The 21,671-nt window shown below is 41.4% G+C and overlaps 1 protein-coding gene across 1 annotated transcript in view; it reads right to left on the bottom strand.

The window, feature by feature from the left end:
- Nucleotides 1–329: 329 nt before the first annotated feature.
- LOC136331100 (cytochrome P450 2J2-like) overlaps nucleotides 330–21,671 on the bottom strand; it is a 31,249-nt gene continuing 9,907 nt past the window's right edge. Inside the window, exons 3-9 of the mRNA XM_066269055.1 lie at nucleotides 17,535–17,684; nucleotides 16,985–17,145; nucleotides 14,809–14,985; nucleotides 12,877–13,018; nucleotides 10,554–10,741; nucleotides 7,280–7,418; nucleotides 330–2,925 (exon numbers count right to left, since the gene is read on the bottom strand). Of these exons, the coding sequence (XP_066125152.1) occupies nucleotides 2,747–2,925; nucleotides 7,280–7,418; nucleotides 10,554–10,741; nucleotides 12,877–13,018; nucleotides 14,809–14,985; nucleotides 16,985–17,145; nucleotides 17,535–17,684 (1,136 nt within the window). The 3' untranslated portion in view covers nucleotides 330–2,746. The remainder of the gene's footprint in view (nucleotides 2,926–7,279; nucleotides 7,419–10,553; nucleotides 10,742–12,876; nucleotides 13,019–14,808; nucleotides 14,986–16,984; nucleotides 17,146–17,534; nucleotides 17,685–21,671) is intronic.

Genomic DNA, 21,671 nt, shown 5'->3' with positions numbered 1-21,671 from the left:
TGTTGGGTTAGATGTCTTGCTCAAAGTCACAGTAAAGGGTTGAGAAGAGAAGAAATTCAAAGTTCCTGGAATGTTCTCACCCCTAATGCCCCACTCCTTCTATCTTGGTAGCTTAGCAACAGGCTGGCTCAGTGGACTGGAGTTCACTTACAGGGAGAAGAGCTTGACCCCAGAGTGTGGACCAGGGAATGAAGATGCCTGCTAAGAAGGGCTCCTGGTGTCTTAACTGGGCTTAAGCATATTTTTTCTGTTTTGTTTTATAAGATCATAATGCTATCATTTATGAAAGAAGGTGGAAATGGCAATACAAAAAATTGTTTTGTGACGTATTGGGGGAAAAAAGCATCAGCAAAATTCTTTATTTTTGAAATGAGCTAGTAAAAAGAGCACAGTCTTTAGTGTATGAAATAGTGTCAAGGTTGGAAAAGTAGCAACATGAATATACTTTTGAATATAAAAAAATTAGTTATACAATTAAACACACAAACAAAGAAACCAATACAGAGCAAACTGCCATTTCTTCCCAGGGGCCTGTCGTGCAGATTGCATTTCAGGGAGAGCCTGTACTAAGCTGTGTGCCTCCTGCACCGAACTGCCTTTCTACACTGTCTTTCTGCCATTTGAGCCTGTCCTTGAGGAGTTCTTGGAATATGATTTTAATCCATAGGACTGAGGCTTCCTTTCTAATTAAGGCAGTGCAGCTATATCTCCATTAACATCTTCATCAACCAATCAGAGCAGCTCTATTCTAACCAATAAGGCTGTGATTTTTGGACCAATTGAACTTCAAGGATTTAGAGTCCTCATCTGCATGAGGATGACCAGCATCAGGGACCAGCAATGGCGACTTCTGTCTATGTAACCTAGCTCCCCTGTTTCCCAGGGAGTGGACTTTCCCTTTCCATCAAACACTAAAGACTGTGTTTCCCTGGCTGAATTGAAACACTGAAGGCATCTCACTGGAGCTGAGCAGAGAGACAGACTGGCTCAGACTGGTAGGGAAGAGGGTAAGCAGACCAGAGGAGGGCAGAGCTGAAGATGGACATGGCTCCAGGGCTGCCACACAGCCCTGCTTTATTCACAGCCTCGCTATATCACCTTGAGCTGTTTTGCACTGAACAATTTCCTTCCCCTCACTTCAAATTGTGAATTTCTGTTGGCCTTGAATTGGCACCAAAAATGGACCATCTGTTCACAAGATTTAGAGCTCTGCAATTCCCTGGTCTAACAGAGCAGCTTGCTCACACAGGAAAGTTGTCCTGATTAGTCACCTAACCAGCCCTGCTCTCTGTCTGTAAATATGTAGGGCATTCTGAGGGTCCCTTGTTGGCCCCTCTCCCTAATGCATGCAGGCCTCCTGTGCCTGACCTGGGCCCATTTCCATTGAAACTTAGATTATCCTGTGAGTCCATACCCTTTTCTGTTAGTAAATCCTCTGACGCTGGACCTAGTTATAATTTAGGGGACTGTCATGTGTCTATGTTTGCAGCACAGCAATGGAGAAAAGCCTCACAGGCTACATTGCTTTGGATAAAATCTGTGCCCTGGCCCAGATGCCAGAGAGAATGTCATATGTTTACACACTGTGTGTGAGGCACTGATGCAAAGGAAAAGGGTAGGGGCTCTGGAGCTTTCAGACTAGATGAGAAATAAGAGAGTTGCAGAAGTCAGATAACAAAATCCTTGTGTGATACTTGGGCAGGGCAAGAGCTTGTATTAGATCTCTCTGAAAGGCCATGGACTCGGCAGAAGTCTTATCAACAATGCAGAAATAAAGTGTAGAAAAGCGAGTTTTATTGTAGGCGCCTGGGTGCGGGTGGTCTGAGCCCAATAAGAGAGTCAGTCCCGAGCAGGGATGAGGAGGTTAGTTTTATACTCTGCTGCCTCCTTCTGGCAGTTTCTGTTGACACTGGTTACCAGGCATCCAAGCTGGGCTTGTGGTATTCTTCTGTTGTTTCATTCCCTGCCTCCTTTGGTAAGGAGCTCTTGTTTGGACAACTTAAAGGTTAGGTACAGTTCATCACATAGTGACTGAGGATGGGTTGAGAGGGGCAGTTTTGTGTCCTGAGGATACATTTTGCCCTAACACATTCTAATGAGATATGAGGAAAATAAGGAGTCACTTTATATTGCCAGAAACTTCAGTTACTCCCAGTCATCTGCTCCCCAAGATTTCATATTCATTGTGGCCATACTCTCTTGGATTTGGGTCCCAATTCAGTTATTAAGTTAGGATGCATGCCTGGTGGCTTTACATTTATTCCACAAGGAGCCTGTGCATGACTGCCTATCTAGAATCAGGCCAGATGTAAAGAAAAGCATGAATTGAATCCAGAGTTGCCTTTTAAAAAGTCCATTGTTTTACAGATGTGACTGGTCACAGTATTTGAAGTATTTTGGCCAATTTCTCACTGTCCTACATGGGTGAACTGATTGAAAAAAAAAAAGGAAGAAAAAAAATGGAAGACAAGATCCCAGATATTTAAGAAGTTCAAGGTCTGATGTGATTGGTTTTATTCTAGGAAAATCACTGGGGACATTTTCTAGAGACACATGATTGGCTCATGGCTTCCTGAGAGGAGATAACAAAACTGGATTTGAATTCAGTTTCCTCCGAGTCCAGTTCCTACAAACTTTCCTCAGAGCCACTTCCACTCTGTTCCCTCACTTCTGGGCAGGTGCCCGTGCCTTCAGAGGACATGCCCATTCCTCCTGCTTTCCTTTCCCCTCTTCTTCCCCAGCACCTTCATGCCCAAGGAACAGCACAGAGGCGGTGGCTGACTGGGGAGATGGTGAGGCCCAGTCTGAATTCCAGGCTCAGCTCCTCATTATCTGGGGGCTTAAAGGTAAATTTTTGCAAGAGGGAGGTGAAGAAAATAAACAGCTCAGACTTGGCCAACTGTTCTCCAAGGCATGCCCGCTTTCCTGAAAGACAAGAACATAAGATGAGTTATCTTTCCAGTTTGTGTCAGTGCCCAGCAGGGATTGAAATCTTCTCCCATGTCCTGCAAAACTTGAACAGCGGAAGGGCCTGCTAGGCTCTGTGGCTTTTCGCAGAGAAGTTCATTTAATCTGACAGCCACCGGGCAAACACAGAAAACATATGTCTGGACTCACTCCAGTGCCTTCAGGGATCAGGCAGGTGAAGGTGCAGGGTGTAGGTGATGACAGAAGTGGGAGTCCTGGGCTGACCTAGATAGTGGATGACTAGCCTACGGGCTCCTAAAATCAGTTGGCAAACAACAGTGACAAAAGCAGAAAACAACACTTGGTTAATTTGTTTTCAATCCTTAAAAGAATACTATCCAAAAGTATAAGGCAGTAAATGTCAGAGCATGGTTTCCCAAGAACAAGTCATCTTTCACCCAGATCATGTTTTCCTCCTTAAAGATCGGGGCCCTCCCTGAGGTACACGGCCCTCTACACTGGAACAGCTTCCGCCTCCCTCCTTGAACAATCCTTGTGTCTGATGGTCCTTCCCCCAGGAGTATCTCTGACTCCTACATGGGGCCCTAGGCTTTTACTCCATGGCTCACACTGGGCCCTGTCGGGGCCACATCCCTGTCCCTGTTGTGAGTCCAGAACTGAAGGCAGAAGAACAGAGATTCACTTCAACTCCACCACTTTCTATACCTGTGATTTGGGGCAAATTAAGTAACTTCTATAGGCATTAGTGGAAATGTTTCTAATCCGGGGATTTTATTTTCTATATTGTATAAGCTGCACACTGAATCCAATAATGTAATAATGTAAAGAGCAAGCAAAGGATTTAAATACATCTTCTGGATAATAATAAACCTTCTCGCTGTCATATAGCTTATTGGTAACTTCATTTGTATAATAATGAAAAAAGAAAAAGAAAACCCAAAAGATTTATTTAAAAGTACTCTTTTAAATTGTGTTCTTTTGGGTGGTACCATTATCAAAATAACTTTCTGTATATCACAATTCTTTACTGTAATACTTTCTACATTGTGCCTTTATTCTGAAGTAATTTTAAATGTACGGAAATCTTGTTTTTCTTATTTGAGAATAAATTGCCTATGCTACCCATGAGATCTTCAGAATGAATTTCCTCAAACAAGGACATTATCTGATAAAACTATTATATCAGGAAATTACCACCATCTTCTCTTCAGATCCTACTCAGGTTTTGCCACTCTCCCAATAATGTCCTATTTTTCAGTGAAAGGGTCTAGTTTAGTACCAGGAATTGCATTTGGCTGCCATGCAAATGATTTATCAACTTGCATGATTTTGGCACTTTTGAAGATGACAGACCAGTTCTTTGATAAATGTCTCTCATGTTCCCTCATGATTAGGGTGAGCTTATGAAATCATGTATTTCTGGTGCAACATTCGCTGACTGAGGCTGTGTTCTTCCCATTTTATCCCAGCAGGTGGTACACGATTTTGATTTGTTCCATTCCTGGTGATGTTAAACTTGTTACAGTGGTGTCTACCAATTCTCCCCTGTAAAGTTAATCTTTTTTCTTTGAAATTAATAAATGCTACTTTGAGACAATGTTAATATGCATTCTTCATTGAATTAGTTTCCATTACTATTTCTTGGCCAAATTATTAATTATTTTAATGGTAGCCTATTCTGGAGTTTTAAAATTCCATCATTTCTTCCACATTAGTTAGCATTCTTCTAAAAGAAAAACTTTCTCTCCTCTTTATTTTATTTATTCACTCATTATTTACATCAGTATGAATTCACAGATTCCTATTTTTTTCAATGGGTTAAAATGTGTTATTGGTGTTTCAATCTCACTATACTCTAGATTTGCCTAGTAAATGAGCATTCAAGCTGGTATATTTTTACTTTGGGAATAAAAATATGTCCTAGGCTTATCTCATGTTTGCCTTCCCCCATCCTGGAATCACCATTTTCCCCAGAAGTCCTCCTTCCTTTTTGTGGATAATGATATGTAGAAACCAAGACCTGGGCATTAGACGTGCTCACTGGTATCAGGTGGTGTCGCTCCCAGGGCATCTCAGTGTGGAGAGCTGGGGAATCTATATATTTATATTCTGTGAGTATGTTTTTAAATGTATATGTATACACACATTTATGTCTGTATTTACTTCTTTTTTTTTTCTGAAGGTGGAAACGGGGAGAGAGAGTCAGACAGACTCCCACATGCGCTCCACCGGGACCCACCTGGCACGCCCACCAGGGGTGATGCTCTGCCCACCAGGGGGCGATGCTCTGCCCCTCTGGGGCGTCTCTCTGCTGTGACCAGAGCCACTCTAGCGCCTGGGGCTGAGGCCAAGGAGCCATCCCCAGCGCCCGGGCCATCTTTGCTCCAATGGAGCCTTGGCTGCGGGAGGGGAAGAGAGAGACAGAGAGGAAGGAGGGGGTGGGGGGTGGAGAAGCAAATGGGCGCTTCTCCTATGTGCCCTGGCCGGGAATCGAACTCGGGTCCCCCGCACGCCAGGCCGACGCTCTACCGTTGAGCCAACCGGCCAGGGCCTGTATTTACTTCTTCATCTGCCTACCTACCCAACAAAAATCTGATTTCATATTGATAACCTCTGTTTCAGTCCAACATCTCAGAGTTCATTTCATTATCTTCTTTCCCTATTTGTAACTTCCTCCCATTTCCTTGACATGTTTACAGTGTCTCATGCATTTAACTCGTCTTCCATCACTGCCAGAGCCACTCTGTGTAGACCCCGCCACATCGTGCTTGTGCTCAGGTGTGCTCTCCGGGTTTCCACCATCCCTTCTCTTGCAAAACCTTTCTCACTTACCTGGGCCAGAACACCCCATACTAGTCACTACCCCCATCTCTCTTGTGTGTGTAATAAATTATGTTCTCAGACAACTGTATTTTTAGAACTCACCGACTGAGAAAGGCAGAAAGGCTTCCTGAGTAATACACGTTCAAAGAAAAAATTTAACTAAGTGTGAAAAAGAAAGTATAAAAAAGACAAGAACAGGTGTAAAAAATGTCATTGTTAACCCCTCTAAGCCTCAGTTTCATGATCTCTAACGTAGTGACACCAATATGGACCTTGTAAGCTTAAGCTGGAACACAGGATCCAAGAGAACAGCTCTAATATCTACTGCATCACTGTCATATCCTCAGGGCGGACCGCTTGGGCACATAAGATCTCACAGATATTTCTAGAACTAAGGAATTGGGAAACTACTTGAAATTATCCATGAAACAAATGTAACTCAATGCACTAGGAATTTTTGTCACTGACTTTACAATGTTATTAGTGAAAACAGCATTTTGGATCAGGCTGCCTGGAAATGTGGGTTTTCTCAGCACCCTGTTTCGTACCACTCAAGTTGTCAACCATGTAAATGTGTTAATTAACTTTTTACAGCATAATTAAAATTTAAAAAGGCAAAAGGAAGTGCATCTAGAGTAGCTTGCATCTAGTCAAGCCATGGCTCTCAGGGTCACTCCTGATGTCCGTAATGATAAGCCAGTAGCCATTTTCATTGAGCCCATCTCTTTACTATATCTTAGCTCAAGTTCCATGGGAGTGGGTGGCCCATAAAAGACTTGAGACATTTGGCCCTGGCCGTTTGGCTCAGCGGTAGAGCATTGGCCTAGCGTGCGGAGGACCCGGGTTCGATTCCCGGCCAGGGCACATAGGAGAAGCACCCATTTGCTTCTCCACCCCTCCGCCGCGCTTTCCTCTCTGTCTCTCTCTTCCCCTCCCGCAGCCAAGGCTCCATTGGAGCAAAGATGGCCCGGGCGCTGGGGATGGCTCTGTGGCCTCTGCCCCAGGCGCTAGAGTGGCTCTGGTCGCAACATGGCGACGACCAGGATGGGCAGAGCATCGCCCCCTGGTGGGCAGAGCGTTGCCCCATGGTGGGCGTGCCGGGTGGATCCCGGTCGGGCGCATGCGGGAGTCTGTCTGACTGTCTCTCCCTGTTTCCAGCTTCAGAAAAATGCAAAAAAAAAAAAAAAAAAAAAAAAAAAAAAAAGACTTGAGACATTTATAAAAGATGGCAAATGGACAGCCTTTTTTATGACCAAGAAGCAGATCTGAGTCTCTGTCCCCAATGTCCTTGGGGACAGAACAAAGGGAAGCTGAAATCTCCATCTGAGACAAGCAGTGGCTCAGAATGTCAGGCAGCCTGAGGCAACAGCAGCCCTGGAATGCCTGAGGTGGAGCAATGGGTACAGGGATTCTCACTTGGCAGGGCTGACTGTAGACATCACAACTTAAGCAAAGGATGCTGGGAGAAGAACTGGGGAGGGCTGAGAGGGGAACTCTGGATTCAGACAACTTTATTTTTAGAACTCACCGACTGAGAAAGGCAGAAAGGCTTCCCTTTTCTTAAACTGTCCATTCTCCAGGAAATGCTCTGGATTGAATGTGTCGGGGGTGGCCCACTCTGCGGGGTCTCTGTGCAGTGCAGTCAGATTGGTCATGACCAGGGTCCCCTAAAGAATGCAGGAAAGACTCAGGGACTGTTGATCCATGCAACAAACCTATGCAGAGGAGTGGATGTTCCCAGCATCCAGCCAGGCCCTGACCATATACTCCCCTACCCAGCATACTATCTACTGAGCCCAGCCACCCCTGTACTAATCACCCAGGGCCCTGCTCTTTGCCATAGGACAGCTTTCAATGACAGACTTGAAATGTTTGCTAGGAATTATTAGAAGTATGTGGTTAGTCTTGACTGCAGCATGGGTCCCCTCTGCAGGGACAAGTCACTGTAGGACTTGAGAGAGAACATGCATGCCTCAAGGCGAGCATCACATATGAGCTAAGCCAGTCAGTTCTGTACCAGATCAGCCCAGCTGCTCAGTGAGGTGATGCCTGTGGCAGTTCTAGCAAGAGAAATGATGTCTCATTCATTCCTGTTTCTCCCATTGTCTTCCCTCCAATGTCACCAGACTGCACAGGAGATTTAATAATAGAATCAAGTTGCCCAGTAAAAGGAACCCCTATCCATGCAGGTGCCTAGCAAGAAACCCACGGGTCCTTCTTAATGCCTCCTTTCCCCTAATTTTGTCTACATCTAGTCTTTCAGTTAGACTGGTCGATTTTACTTTAAATTTCTCTTAATTCTGTAACATCCAACCCATGTTCACTGTTGCTAGCTTATCCAGGCTACCACCTTGTTTGCTTATACGGTTATAATAGTGGATCAACTATGCTCCATAGCCTTTTACTCAGCTCCAGGTTCTGAATTCAGAGTGAGCTTTGAATAGGATTTAATTATGTCACACCTGTCTAATCTCGCACCTGTACCCTGAACTTGACAGAACCCTTCAATAGCTTCCCATCACTCTTAGGTGACAGATCCAGTGCCTGAGCCCTGTCTGGGCCACTCGCTCTCTCTCTCTGCTTGCACTTGCAGTACATTAGTCTTCTTCCAGCTTCTCAAACAGCTAGCTTCCTACTCACTTCTGTAACCTTTTGAATGTTGTTAACATAGCTGAATGTCTTTCCTTCCACAGAGCTAAGTCTAAAAAGCATTCTTCATCCTCAGCTCAAACATCACTTCCTTAGCAGCCTCCTCTGACCATTTCTGTTCCTACTCCCCATTCCAGCCAGCCCCATCTTTATAGAAACCTGTGAGTTTTTTCAGCGGGGCCATCTCACGGTTTCTGAGTAGGCACTTGCATGGTTATTTTCCTCAGGTTTGATTTCCCAGGCCTGAGCATTTCAGGTGATTTGTGAACATTTATTGAATTAGTAAGAATAACTGCAATTTTAAGTACTTTTTATACTAAGCACTAGATTTAATGTTTTACATACATGACCTGATTTTACCTTGACTCGGGAAGCAGGTTTTAACGCATCTTACAAATAAAGTTATTGAGGCTCTGAGAGGTTCAATAACATGCCCAGAGTCACATGATTGAGAAGGCAGAGCCATGATTTGAACTAGGTCTACTTGACATCAAAGCCATGGCTCCTAGCCTCCACAACACAGTCACTCAGATCTCTCAGTTCTCAGGATGGTTATTAACGTTGATGTAAAAAATCAGTGGTAGAGCTGGAGCTTAAATTCATTGCTATAAATATGTAAGCAGCACCTGTGAAATAATTTAGACCTTGGTCTCCTCCTAACACATGGTCAGTCAGCAAGAAACAGTGAATGCAATAGCTGCAGGTGTAGCTGCTTTTCATGACTCTGCAGGGACAATCACCAAAAAGTGTACAATGGGTAAGCTCCCCTGGTTATGCCTCTTAACTTCGTCTCCAGGTACAACACACGCTGAAGAACACGGACAACTGGAATGGACAAACCCACAGAAGCTGACCAGGTGGTGAGAGAGCAGGGAGCGATAAATGTGCAGTGTGCAGAGAGGGCGCTAGGGGGCGAAGGAGACCTGTCTGCTGAGATTACAACTTGGTGGGCAGGATGAGGTCACAATTTCCTTTGTGAGGGAGGACAGGGAATTTAGCAGGGCCAAACTGAGAGCAATTGCAAGAAGACTCTTTTAAGGTCAAAGTACAACAAATCCTGTGTACAGAATACGATTAGTACAAAAAAGATGAACCTGGGATTCAGCATAGATTTGGTTCTTGAACCCAACTCTTGTCATTGTGTAGGTGAGCAATCTTACACAAGCTGAATCACTAGGAGTCCTGACTTTCTAATTTATAGGACAGAAATAACAGATTTATTCAAAGGACTGTTTAAGATATTTTGAAAGAACCTATGTAGTTTATGGTACATAATTACTGCTTAAGTGTTAGTTCCTTTTTCTCCTTTTCTAATGCTTAATATTGCACACACTTGGATTGGTTTCTCATCTGAGACAGTCCCACCCCAGGCCTGCAAATAAAAGCTGAAAAACACACCTGGGGGATATGATGTAGGAAACACCAGCATTAATGTGATGTTGGTCCAGGTGGTTTCAATTCTCATTTCATATTTTAATAATCTATAACCCAGGGATTGTGAAGCAGAATTTTCTAATATAAATCTGGTAGGTCCCAAGTCCTGGGAGATGCTCTTCCAAGGCAAAGAAAAGGTTCCATGGCAAAGTCTAACTAAGAACAGCGGTCGGATGCCTGAGCAGGTTCAGTGAATAGAGAGTCTGCTTGGGATGCTATGGACCCAGGTTTGTGACCTCGAGTTCACTGGCTTATGTGCCGGGTCACCAGATTTAACATGGGATCATGGACATGACATTATAGTCACTGGCTTAAGCCCAAATGTCACTGACTTGAAGCCCAAGGTCACTGTCTTGAGCCCAATGTCGCTGGCTTGAGCAAAGGGTCAGTGGCTTGGCTGGAGCTTTCTAGTCAAGATACATATGAGAGAGTAATCAATTAGAAAGCAATTAAGTGCTATGACTATGAATTGATGCTTCTCATCTCTCTTTTTTTCTGTCTGTCTGGACCTCTCTGTCACTCTCTTACTAAAAACAAAAACAAAAACAAAACAAAACAAAAAAACCCCTGCCTGGTTGCATCTGTACATACACATTTTGTAGTAAAAAGGAAATATAAAACCAAAACAAAACAAAAAAAAAACCACTGAAATCCCACAGCAAAGAAAAGCTAGTCTTTGCCTAAACATTTTCAAGATCTGAGGCTGGGTCCCTAATTACCTTGGGCAGGTGGTATCCAGCCAGAGTGGTATCAACTGTCACTTCCCTGGGCACATTCAGGGGGATGATATTTCCCATTCTCAGCACCTCATGAATGACGGCATTCGTGTAGGGCATGAGCTCTCGAGCAGCTATGCTCGGCTGCTGTGAGTGACCAATCACTTTGTCAATCTCAGCGTGTACTTTTTCTTGAAGAGAGAAAAAAAGTTTTATTATTCTTTATTATTCCATAATTTTCCTTGAGCCTGGATAAGCTTAGAAATGAAATAACTAGGCTCAAAATGCAGAAAATTATAGTAATTTCTATAGAGTCTTGTTTCTCAATGAGGTAGTAAGAGTGGAAAGAGAACTCTGGTATAGGATTATTCTGGTTTCAAAAGTCTGCTCTACCAAATTACTGCTGCAAGTTACTTCAACTGTTTGAGCCTCAGTTTTCTCTTCTTTATGTGAACCTAAATCTACATTCATCTCGACGAAATTTTGAGATTTATATTAAATGATTTATGCAAGCACCCAACAAATGATAGAAACTGCTAATTGTCTCTTAATATCTGTTTTTCTTTCTTTTTCTACAATAATATTTTATCTGGATACCTGGTTACCAGCCAAAGACTACATTTCCCAGGTACCGATTGACTAAGCATGCCCATGTGACTAGTTCTGACCAATGGAAGGTATGTAGGAAGACTTTACTACTTGGAACATGCCCTTAAAGAAAGGTGTGTGCTTCTTTCCCCTCCTTTCACTTCTTATTGGTGGAAAAGCAGCCTTAAGGGGAGCTAATTTTGACAGTGCCAATGAGAACATTATTTTAGATGAAACAGAAAAACATAAAAGAAAATCTTGAAACCCAAAAGGATTTGCAGGGGAAAGTTGAAATTTTTTTTTTTTTACCTGAGAGAAACGACCTTGTATTGTATAAACTATTATTATAGAAGCTAAGTCTGTATCCTAACTAGGCAGCTTTTAAACTTCTATAAAATACTATAATTCATATTTGGAAAGGTATTTTGCATCACGAATCAAGATATATAAACATACATATATATGTTATATATGTGTGTATATATATGTTCAGGGTGGGAAGAATGTAGATTTATAGTTGTATGAAAAATAATACAATAATTAATAAATAATAATTCAAGAATAAATTATTTTGCATATTCATAACTGCAAACCTACTTTTGCCCCACTCAGTATATTTAAATTGCATGAGCTAACTTATCCTTATTACATGAGATGGCTGTACCCTGATCTTTTCTACCCTATTTGAATTTTAGGGAATAAAAATTGGTTTTGATTCACTAAGTTGATTTTATATTCTTTTAATAAACTGCTACCCACAGTTTAAAAAACTGTATCATAATGAATCTGAACCCTCATGTGTTTAAACAGTTCTGGGACCTGGAGAAATAAAAATGGAGTGGACTGCAGCTTGTGGGAAGATACATGAATAAGGTGTGATGAGCACAGTAAAGGAGGTGCATTAGATCATCTCTAGAAAAAGAAATGCTAGTAATTTTCTAGAGGATTGGGGGAACATCTTTTGAGAAATAGTGTTTAGCAGAATCTTCAAGCAGAGCGAGTGGTTTACCATGTAGAGAAATTAGGGAAATATTTTCTTGTAGAGGGAAGAGCAGATGTGATGACAAAGAGGCATAAATAATGACAGTGCCAAGAAAATGGCATGTAATGTAATGAGGCCACCATCCAGAGTGGGTGGAGCAGAGGCTGAACAGGAAAAGGCATATTAGGGGGTATGATATCTCAAACTAAGAAGTTTGAGCATTACCTACAAGACAATAGAAGACATTACTCACAAAGAGGAAAACATAGGACTAGGACTCCCTCCCTCCCTCCCTCCCTCCCTCCCTCCCTCCCTCCCTCCCTCCCTCCCGTCCTTCCTTCCTTCCTTCCTTCCTTCCTTCCTTCCTTCCTTCCTTCCTTCCTTCCTTCCTTCCTTCCTTCCTTCCTTCCTTCCTTCCTTCCTTCCTTCCTTCCACATCTAACCTCCCTGTAGACCAGATTTCATGTGAGATATAACTATTTCCTGGAACTCACCACAATGTCAATGACCTTCACTGTTTCCCCACTAGACTCTGAGTTTCCTAAGGGCAAGAACTCTCTGTTATACTTGTATATGTAGCTCTATCACAATCATAACAGAAAAATTGGAGAATGTGATTGTTTTCAAGTCCACATTGCCTTGTGATTATCCTATCTATCTTCACATTCTGCCATGCTGCCTTCTCCTAACTTTGGGGCAGTGCATTCTAGGAGGAACTTTGTGTCTTGGCCCAGGCACACTGTCCGACATGCTCACCTTGGATTTCTGGGTTGAGGGCCATGTAAAGCAGACCCCAGCGCAGTGTTGTCGAAGTTGTCTCAGTTCCAGCAAAGAAAAGATCCAGGGCACAGAAGACGAGGTTTTCCTCATGGAAACTGGAAGTAGCATTGCTCTTATGCTAGAAACACCGGGTTTATTAGTTTATTTAGAGGGTTCTTGGTGGCCACGATACACAGGGGCTTCACCTAGGCAGAGCACGTGGAGGGAAAGAACACAGGAGGAAAGGCGTTCCCTTTGATCTCCTCAGGAGGCAGTCCTATTATAGAAATATGATGGGTGGAGTCCCACCCCAAGGGCTGGAAGCTTTTGTTAGTCTGGGACTCTGGGTGAATGAAAATCAGGACAACTATTTTTTATGCCTATACTCTGGGAGAAGCTATTAGTACAGTGAAAAATGAATCTGTTAGTACAGTGGAGAGTTATACTAGGGTTCCAATATTAGCCGCCTCATTATTTCTAAGACACGGGGAAATTTATATAACCTCTCTGTGCTATAAAATAGATATAACAAAACACACCCCTGAGGATGACAATGAATCATGTGAGAGGCAAAGAGCACCCAGTAAATACTCAGCAAATGTTTTTACTGATACAAGAATGAATACACGGAACTCCTCTATGTACAAGTTTTATATCTCTCAGTTAATCTTTTCTTTCTAGGCAAGAACTCTCTGAATCTATCAGTCACTCCTGATGGCATTTCATCGTCTTTACCACCGTCCCCTGAAAGCTTCAATTTGTCAACATTCCTCTTAATGTCTAATTACCACCCCTGTACACCATATAGCAAGTGACTGACCAGAAGTCAATGTTTCTATTGATATTATGCCAATAAGGTGAAATAAGAGAGGGCATAAAAAGAAATCCACCATTCTGCCAACTTTCACAGTAGGAACAAATAAGGTGATACTAAAAAATTATGACACTAATGCAGTGAAATGTTATTCAGAAGGATTGCCATGTAAAATGTTACACAACCAATTGGGCTTTTTTTTTATAGGATGGGAAGTGGGTAACTTAGAGTCTTACTCAGCCTTGAGGACAAATTCTGGTATTTGACTCAGTTTTATTTGTATTCTACATGGAGAACTGAAAAAGTACGGGTAGGTAATTAGGTACAGATCCCACTAATAATAAAACAAAGTTTTGAAGCTCAATTCTTATCTTTCCTTTTTTTCACATCGCTCCTTCCAATATGGGTAGAGGGTGGAAAATAGAAGATTAAAAGGCAGTATTTGGGCTTTTTTTAATAAATAATCTTTCCAAGGCCTCCAGCTAAATACCATTGAACCCCTACTTTTATTCCTAATTGCCTCATTCATCCTGAGTTAATGCTACTCTCACACCCTATGAAGTTCTGCCTCTAGTTTTACTCCCCTGTGGTAAGTTGAATAATGGCTCACTAAGATGTCCATGTCTAATCTCTGGAATCAGTGCATGTTATATGGGAGAAAGGATTTTATAAATATGACTAAGTTAAAGGTGTTGATATGGGAAGATTATTAAAGAGAATCTCAGTCTACCAATATAACCACAGAGACAAGAGTTTGTAAAGAGACAAGAGTTTGTAAAGAGAAGATATAAGGATGGTGGCAGAAAAGATGCTACATTGATGGTTTTGAGGAGGCAGGAATTGGCCATGAGCCAAACAAAGCAGGCACCCTCTAGAAGCTGGAAAATTCAAGTAAACGAATTCTCCCCAAGAGCATTCAAAGGAGCCAATTTTGCCAACACTTTGACTTGAGCCCAGACCAACTGGTTTGAGACTTATGAACATCAGATTTCTAAGAGAATAAACTCATGTTGTTGTAATCCACTAAATAATTGGTAACAGGATCTGCAGGAAACCAGTACATCCTCATTTGTTCTTCAAGAACAAAATGCAGGAAACAACATTGGTTTCCTCACCTTTTGTATTTCGTTGAGGTACGCATCAATAAAATCTCTTGGTTCGGCAGGATTCCAGTTTCTCTTGTGGTTTTCAATCATATCAGAGATAAACAATTTCAGTTTCGCCAATTTGATAAAGAGTGCTTGGTGGGGTCCAGGAATGAAATTCATTATCCACGGAAAGATACTATAGAGCTAGTTGAGAAAAACAAAACAATCACAAAGACACCATGGTGCCAGTTCCCGCTTTTTAAGACAACAACAACCTTCTCTTTCTAGCTCTTGTTTGCTTCTGCTTAGACTTTGACTTTTCTCTCTAATCCCTCTTATCTCTCCAGCAAAGAATTTCAGTGCTTCATCCAAAATATATTGTTTCAGACCACCTCTCACCACCCCAACTGCTTTGTCACCCTACTACAAACCACCATTTCTTATCTGGATTCGGGAACAGCCTCCAGCAGTTTTTCTGAGTCTATTCCTATCCCCATTTCCAGTCTATTTTCCACAGAACTGCCAGAGTAATCGTTTAACTGTTTAATTCAGCGATTTTCAACCAATGTGCCCCAAGAATTTTTAAAACATGCAAAACCTGATTTTTTAGTCAGGGTCATTGAACTCTTTCCTTAGATTGTCAAATGAAGTGGCAACATCCAACACAACTATAGCCATCTGGTGTAAATGAATCAATATTATACCTTTTTAATTTTTTTTTAGAGCGTCAAAAATAGTGTATATTTTTTGGTGTGCCACAGAATTTTAGTAATTAGTGTATGTGTGCCATGAGATAATAAAGGTTGAAAATCGCTGCTTCAAGCAGATCACTTCACTTTCTGCTTATCAATTTTTTAATGACTTCCCATGACAAGTGGATAAACTTCTACAACTTTCTCTGGACATGGGAAGCTCTATATGAGTGAGTCTCTGAATACGGTGGTCACTTGCTTTGCTGTTACTCCCTGCCACCTCACCTTCTCCAGTCCAGCTCCACTGATCTCTGTAATGCCATCAAGGATGTTTCTGTTTAGACCTTTGCATTTAATTTTCCTTCCACCTAGACGGTTTTTCCTCTGATATCTCTATAGCTCCAGTCTCTCACTCTATTCAAGTGCTGCTCAAATGTCAGCTACGTGGAGCAGTCTCAACGAATGGTACTGTAAGTGGATGTAACCCTGTCACCTTCTTTCCATTCTCTTATGCTGGTTTATTTTTTTCCATGCCATGGCAATTATCACTATTTTGTGTGAGTGATATATATATCTGTATATATCTGTATTTAAAAAAAAACACATGTATGTCTGTGTCTCCTCTAAGATGTAACCTCTATGTGGGTCAGAAATTTTTAATAAAACAAAGTGGTTTTAAATATATTTTCTATAATAATATCTGGTAGAAAACAGATAGCATAACATAATAGAAAATCCCCTAAACTTATGATATGACATGGATTTGGCTATTAGCTCTGTTACTTTCTAGCTGTAATGCATTGGCAATAATAATGAGGAGGATGTAATGGTTGCTCCGTAGTTCAACTAGCTGCCAGTGGGCCCCCAGGGTTATTCTGGTGACCAAATGATATGAGATCCACTGAGCACATAACACTGAGCCCCTGGATCACTCTCTGGATTTGCTTACACTCTTTCATATCTGCCTGCACACATCACGATGCTTCATTTCATCTTTAAACAAATGTACTAGAATATTCTTGGCAGATTTATTCATAACATTCAATATCTGGAAACAGCTCAAGTGTATAACAATAGAGAATAGAGTAACAAACAGTGGCATTTTCATAAAATGGAATATTATTTAGAATTTGAAAAAGAACAATGGACATAAAGAAGTCTCAAAACAGTCTGCCAAGGGAGAAGCCAAACACAGAAGAATACTCCTGAGAGAGGAGGTGTGAGATGTGAGATGGCTGGTTGGGGAAGGACACGGACAGGGGCAATGGCCCTCTAGTCCTTTTTTAAAAAATAACATAGGTGCCTGTAAAGTTCACTGCTTTGCATGAATGCTAGAAATGTTCTTTACATACAGTAAATAGTTGGCAATATTATCCAATACATGAGAGTCACATATTTCAAATAAGTTTGTGTTGAAGTAAATTTTAAAAGGTTATATTGTTTCTTAAAGAAATTTGTGTCTGACATCAGCCCCGATAACTTTCACCAATTTTGAAAAGAGAAACCCCTACCTGGGCACACACTGACATCTCTAGACGAATGACTTCATCCAGCAACCTCAGCATTTCTTGGAACTGGTCATCCTTGTACTCAAAACGCTCCCCAAAGGTGATGGAGCAAATGATATTGGAAACTGCATTGTTGATCTTGAAGTGAGGGTCAAAAGGCTGCCCTGCAGGTGGGAGAAAAGATGGATCCTTCAGATTGGTATGTTTCTATTTTCTACTGAGAGCCTATATGACACATGACATACTGAGGACAGAAGAACATCTGAGGCTGTGGCCACAGCACCCTGTACTGTGTCTGACATGCAGCCAGTACTCCCAATACCTGGGAAATCATACCGATGACCAAGATTTAAAGTTATAATGAATTTAATGCTTGTCTTCTTGTGCTTAATTCTAGAGCTCCATAAAGGCAGGGCCATAGTTAGTTATTCAGTTATATCTTCAGTGCCTAACACAGTGGTGAGCACAGGACAGGCATGGAAGTACTAAATGAGTGTCTGTTCAGTGAATGGATGAGCCACCGTCTCCGGCACCTGTCCGAGGGTCCACTCACCATTCTCCTCCTCTATTGCCAGGCTGAGGTGGTAAGCCTCTTCTTGTATGCGTTCCTCTAAGCTCTTCTTTCCTAACCCAAAATTCCTTAGTGTTGTCAGGGCGAACCTTCTTTGGTCCTTCCATATCTGGCCATTGGACATGACCAATCCTGAGGAAAAGAAGGACAACATTCTGAAAAGAATCCAATAAATGGGATGGGGATTTGTATCAGATGATAGAAAGAAAAAGTGTATTTGTTAGTTGAAAAGTATTTAGACAAATAATCCCAGAGCAATGAATATAATTGTTAGTATGTACTGATTGTCGGCAATGCCAGGCACATTAGTATTTGTTATGCATTATGTACAATAGTACTCACATAAACGCATTGAGGTAGATACAATTAATAGATTTTTTCAATTTTTTGTGTCTACAATTCTATAATGCATCCTCTGTGTCTTGCATTGTGTATTCACCACCCAAAGTCATGCTTTTCCATCACATTTATTCCCCTTCTACCCTCTTGTACCTCCACTCACTCCCCTTCCTCTGATAATCACTGTATTTTTTTTTTTTGCTTAATCCCTTCATCTATTTTACCCAAATACCCAAAACACTTCCCCTCTAACAACTGGCCATTTGATTTTTGCATCTATGCGTCTATTTTGTTTATTTTGTTCAATAGATTTCACTTATAAGTGAAATGAAATGGTTCTTGTCTTTCCCAGAATGGCTTATTTCACTTAGCATATTACACTCCAGGTCAATCCATATTGTTACAAATGATAAGAGTTTATTTTATTTTTTATGGCCAAGTAGTATTCTATTGTGTAAATGTAAAATGGACCACAGTTTTGTATCCACTCAACTACTGATGGGCACTTGGGCTGCTTGCAAATCTTGGCTATTGTAAATAATGCTGCAATGAACATAGGGGTGTGTGTATTCTTTCAAATTTGAGTTTCAGTTTTCTTCAGATATATTCCAGAAGTGGAATTACTTGGCACCAGGCAATTTCATGTTTAATTTTTTGAGGAAACTTCATACTGTTTTCAAGTGCTGCACCAGTCTGCATTCTCATCAACAGTTCACAAGAGTCACTTTTCTCCACATCCTCACTAACATTTGTTGATTAATTGATGATAGTCATTCTGACAGGTGTGAGGTGATATCTCATTGTGGGTTTAAATTGGCATTTCTCTGATGATTAGAGATGTTGTTTATCTTTTAATATGTCTATTGGCCATTTTACGTCCTGTTTGGAGAAGTCTTTATTCATGTCCTTTGCCCATTTCTTAACTAGATTGTTACTTGGTGTAGCGTTGCATAAGATTTTTATACATTTTTAATATTAATTTTTTATCTGGTGTATAATTGGCCAAAATGTTCTCCCATTCAGTGGGTTGTCTTCTCACCCACTTTCCAATTTTGCTGATGAGACCGTCAAGGCACAAGAGTTAAAGTTTTCAAGGTTACACACAGAGTTAGTAAGAAGCTCAGCAGGCATTCAAGCTCACATGTCCCTGACTGCCAAGCCCATGCTTGGATTACTAGTCACATAGGTATAGGTAAGTATTTACATTATGCTACATACTAAGATTGCACTCATAGGTAAGAAAATCCATACTTGTAAAGAGACAAAGTTTCCATGAGTCTTACAGGAGAGGTCCTATCTAAGCTGGACCTTAAGAAATGAAGAAATGACTGAGAAAGTGAAGGAGTAAATACTCTATGCAGGCAAAGAAAAAGACAACATCCTGTTGTGGTCAACAGATCATCATTTCTTTAATAACACAGGTAGGGCAACAGTACTTCATTTCTTTCCTTCTAGAGCACACTTCAACTCCCTTTAACCTCTGGCTTTGGCCTCCTCCATCTCCATGAAATGGTCCTCCTTGCTCTCAGAGCCAGGGATATTTTCAAACTCATCTTACTTGGTCTCTCAGTAGCATGAGATAATTTCTTGAAACACTCTCTTCCATTGGTGCTCAGGATACTACACTCTCCAAATATTGTTCCTAATTCTCTGAAAGCAGAGAACTTCCCATACCCTTGGCTAGTTTATCTTCTACCAAATTTTGAAATGATGGAGTTCTTCAAGGTAAGGTCTCTTTACTTACCTTATAATCCTTTTCTAAAAAATCTCACTACTCCTACAATTTTAAATAACATCTCTTTTGACTCTGAGCTCCAGACACAGATATACAACTATCTGCTTGACTTTGCCAATGTAAAGGCATTTCAAACTCAGTGTATCCATAATTGAATTTATGCTTTTCTCCATACAACTCCCCACCCAGGCCAAACCAAACACCTTGTTCTCCAAATGTTTGTTCTTTCCATCAGTCTACCCACTTAGGTATCTACCTCAATGCTTCAATCTTCCTCCATCTAGGTCACCATGTCTTACTTGATTTACATTCTGAATATCTTAAATCCATGTACTTTCACTGCCACTGTTTCAGTTTAACTCAATGTACTGTCCTTTCCTACCACCTCCCTCGTCTAAGCTATCACTTCTCTAACCTAAAATGCTGCAACCCTCTTTTGCTTCCTTAATTCCATTCTCCACATTGCAGCCCACATAGGTTTTGGAAAGTGTACAATGTAAATGTGATGATTCCTTTCTCTATTGGAAACCATTCAAGAGCTTTGCTGTCATTAGGATAAAAACCAACAACATGTTTAAACTATTCCAAACCAAGCTCTGCAGGTTCATCTCAATTTTATTTCACGTAATCTCTGTGCTTTCCACATTGACCACTTTTTAATTTCCACAAGTTTACTTTCCTTTCCATCACCTCCGGGACATTTTATATTGGATTCTCTCTGCTTGATTGCTTCTTCACTTTATTAAATAAGTTGTCATTCACTTATGTTAGTTTTTCCTGAATCTTAAGACTGGATTAGATACCCCTTGTAACTGTATCCTGCACTTATCTGCAAAAGACTTTCAATCACAGTTAGTAGATCGTCTTTCTCTCTGAATAGAATTTGACTTACATAAGTACATGGATTTTGTCTGTTCCACTCATTGTTCTATCCCTGGTGCCTAGCCCTGTGCTTTATGATGCAGGTAATTAATAGAGGAAACTGATGTAGAGTCAATAGATAAAATATTTCAAAGAGGAATTGGGAGACAATGAAAAAAGAAACAATGCTTTGATAGAGTAATAGAGTTTTTTATTTAGATTATTTTCTTTCTTTTTTATAATTCTAATTGAGAGAAAGGGAGGCAGAGAGAGACTCCTACATGCGCCCCAACTGGGATCCACCCAGCAAGCCCCCATTGGGCAAAGCTCTGCCCATCTGGGGCCCTTGCTCTGTTGCAACCAGACCCAATTTTTAGTGCCTGAGGCGGAGGCCATGGAGCCAGCCATCCTCAGCGCGTAGGAGGGTAAGAGGAGAGAGAGAGTGAGAGAGAGAAAGAGGCAAGAAGGTGGGTGGAGAAGCAAATGGTTGCCTTTCCTTTGTGCCCTGACTGAGAATCAAACCTGGGACATCCACACGCTGGCCGATACTCTACCACTGAACCAACTAGCCAGGGCCATTTAGATTTTTAAACAGTGAAGTTTATGTTGTGGACCGTTAATGGCAAAAAGCCATTATAGATTCGAGGCTTGGCAGGGGGCTAAGTTCTCCCCCCTCCATCTCCTTATTTGGCTTTGATGCTGAGTATTTGCACCCACTCCACTTGCTTCCTTTGGTTGCAGAAAGCAATATACATGCCCTTCCTCTGACTCTTTGTTTCAGATGTTTGTAAATTTCACTAATGTATCTTGTTTTTGCCTTGGGAGAGTTCCTGTCTTAGCCTTTGATGTGCAACTTTGTATCAGGGTCCTTGATTTGCATAGGTCTATATAATAAAGCGAACTGGGGCTGTGAGGCACTCAGATCCTGCCAGGCAGTTTGAGGAGTCCTCCTGGTCCATCGGTTTTGTTCTGACAAAGTGTATTTCCTCAATTCTGTACCATTATTAGGAGCTGCGCTGGTCTGCGGCAAGTTTATTTAACGATAATTAAAACTATCTGTGCCAAACAGTTCTAGCCTAGACTGGAGGTGTCAAGATACCCTGTGGACGCAGCCTTAATGCCAAAGCATAAGGGACTAGAGGCAAGATGAAGACATTTCAAAAGCAGCGGGAAAAGCAGAGCCA

Source organism: Saccopteryx bilineata, chromosome 3 (assembly GCF_036850765.1).
Source record: "Saccopteryx bilineata isolate mSacBil1 chromosome 3, mSacBil1_pri_phased_curated, whole genome shotgun sequence".
Classification (NCBI taxonomy): Eukaryota; Metazoa; Chordata; class Mammalia; order Chiroptera; family Emballonuridae; genus Saccopteryx; species Saccopteryx bilineata.
This window is presented reverse-complemented; position numbering and strand designations above follow the sequence as displayed.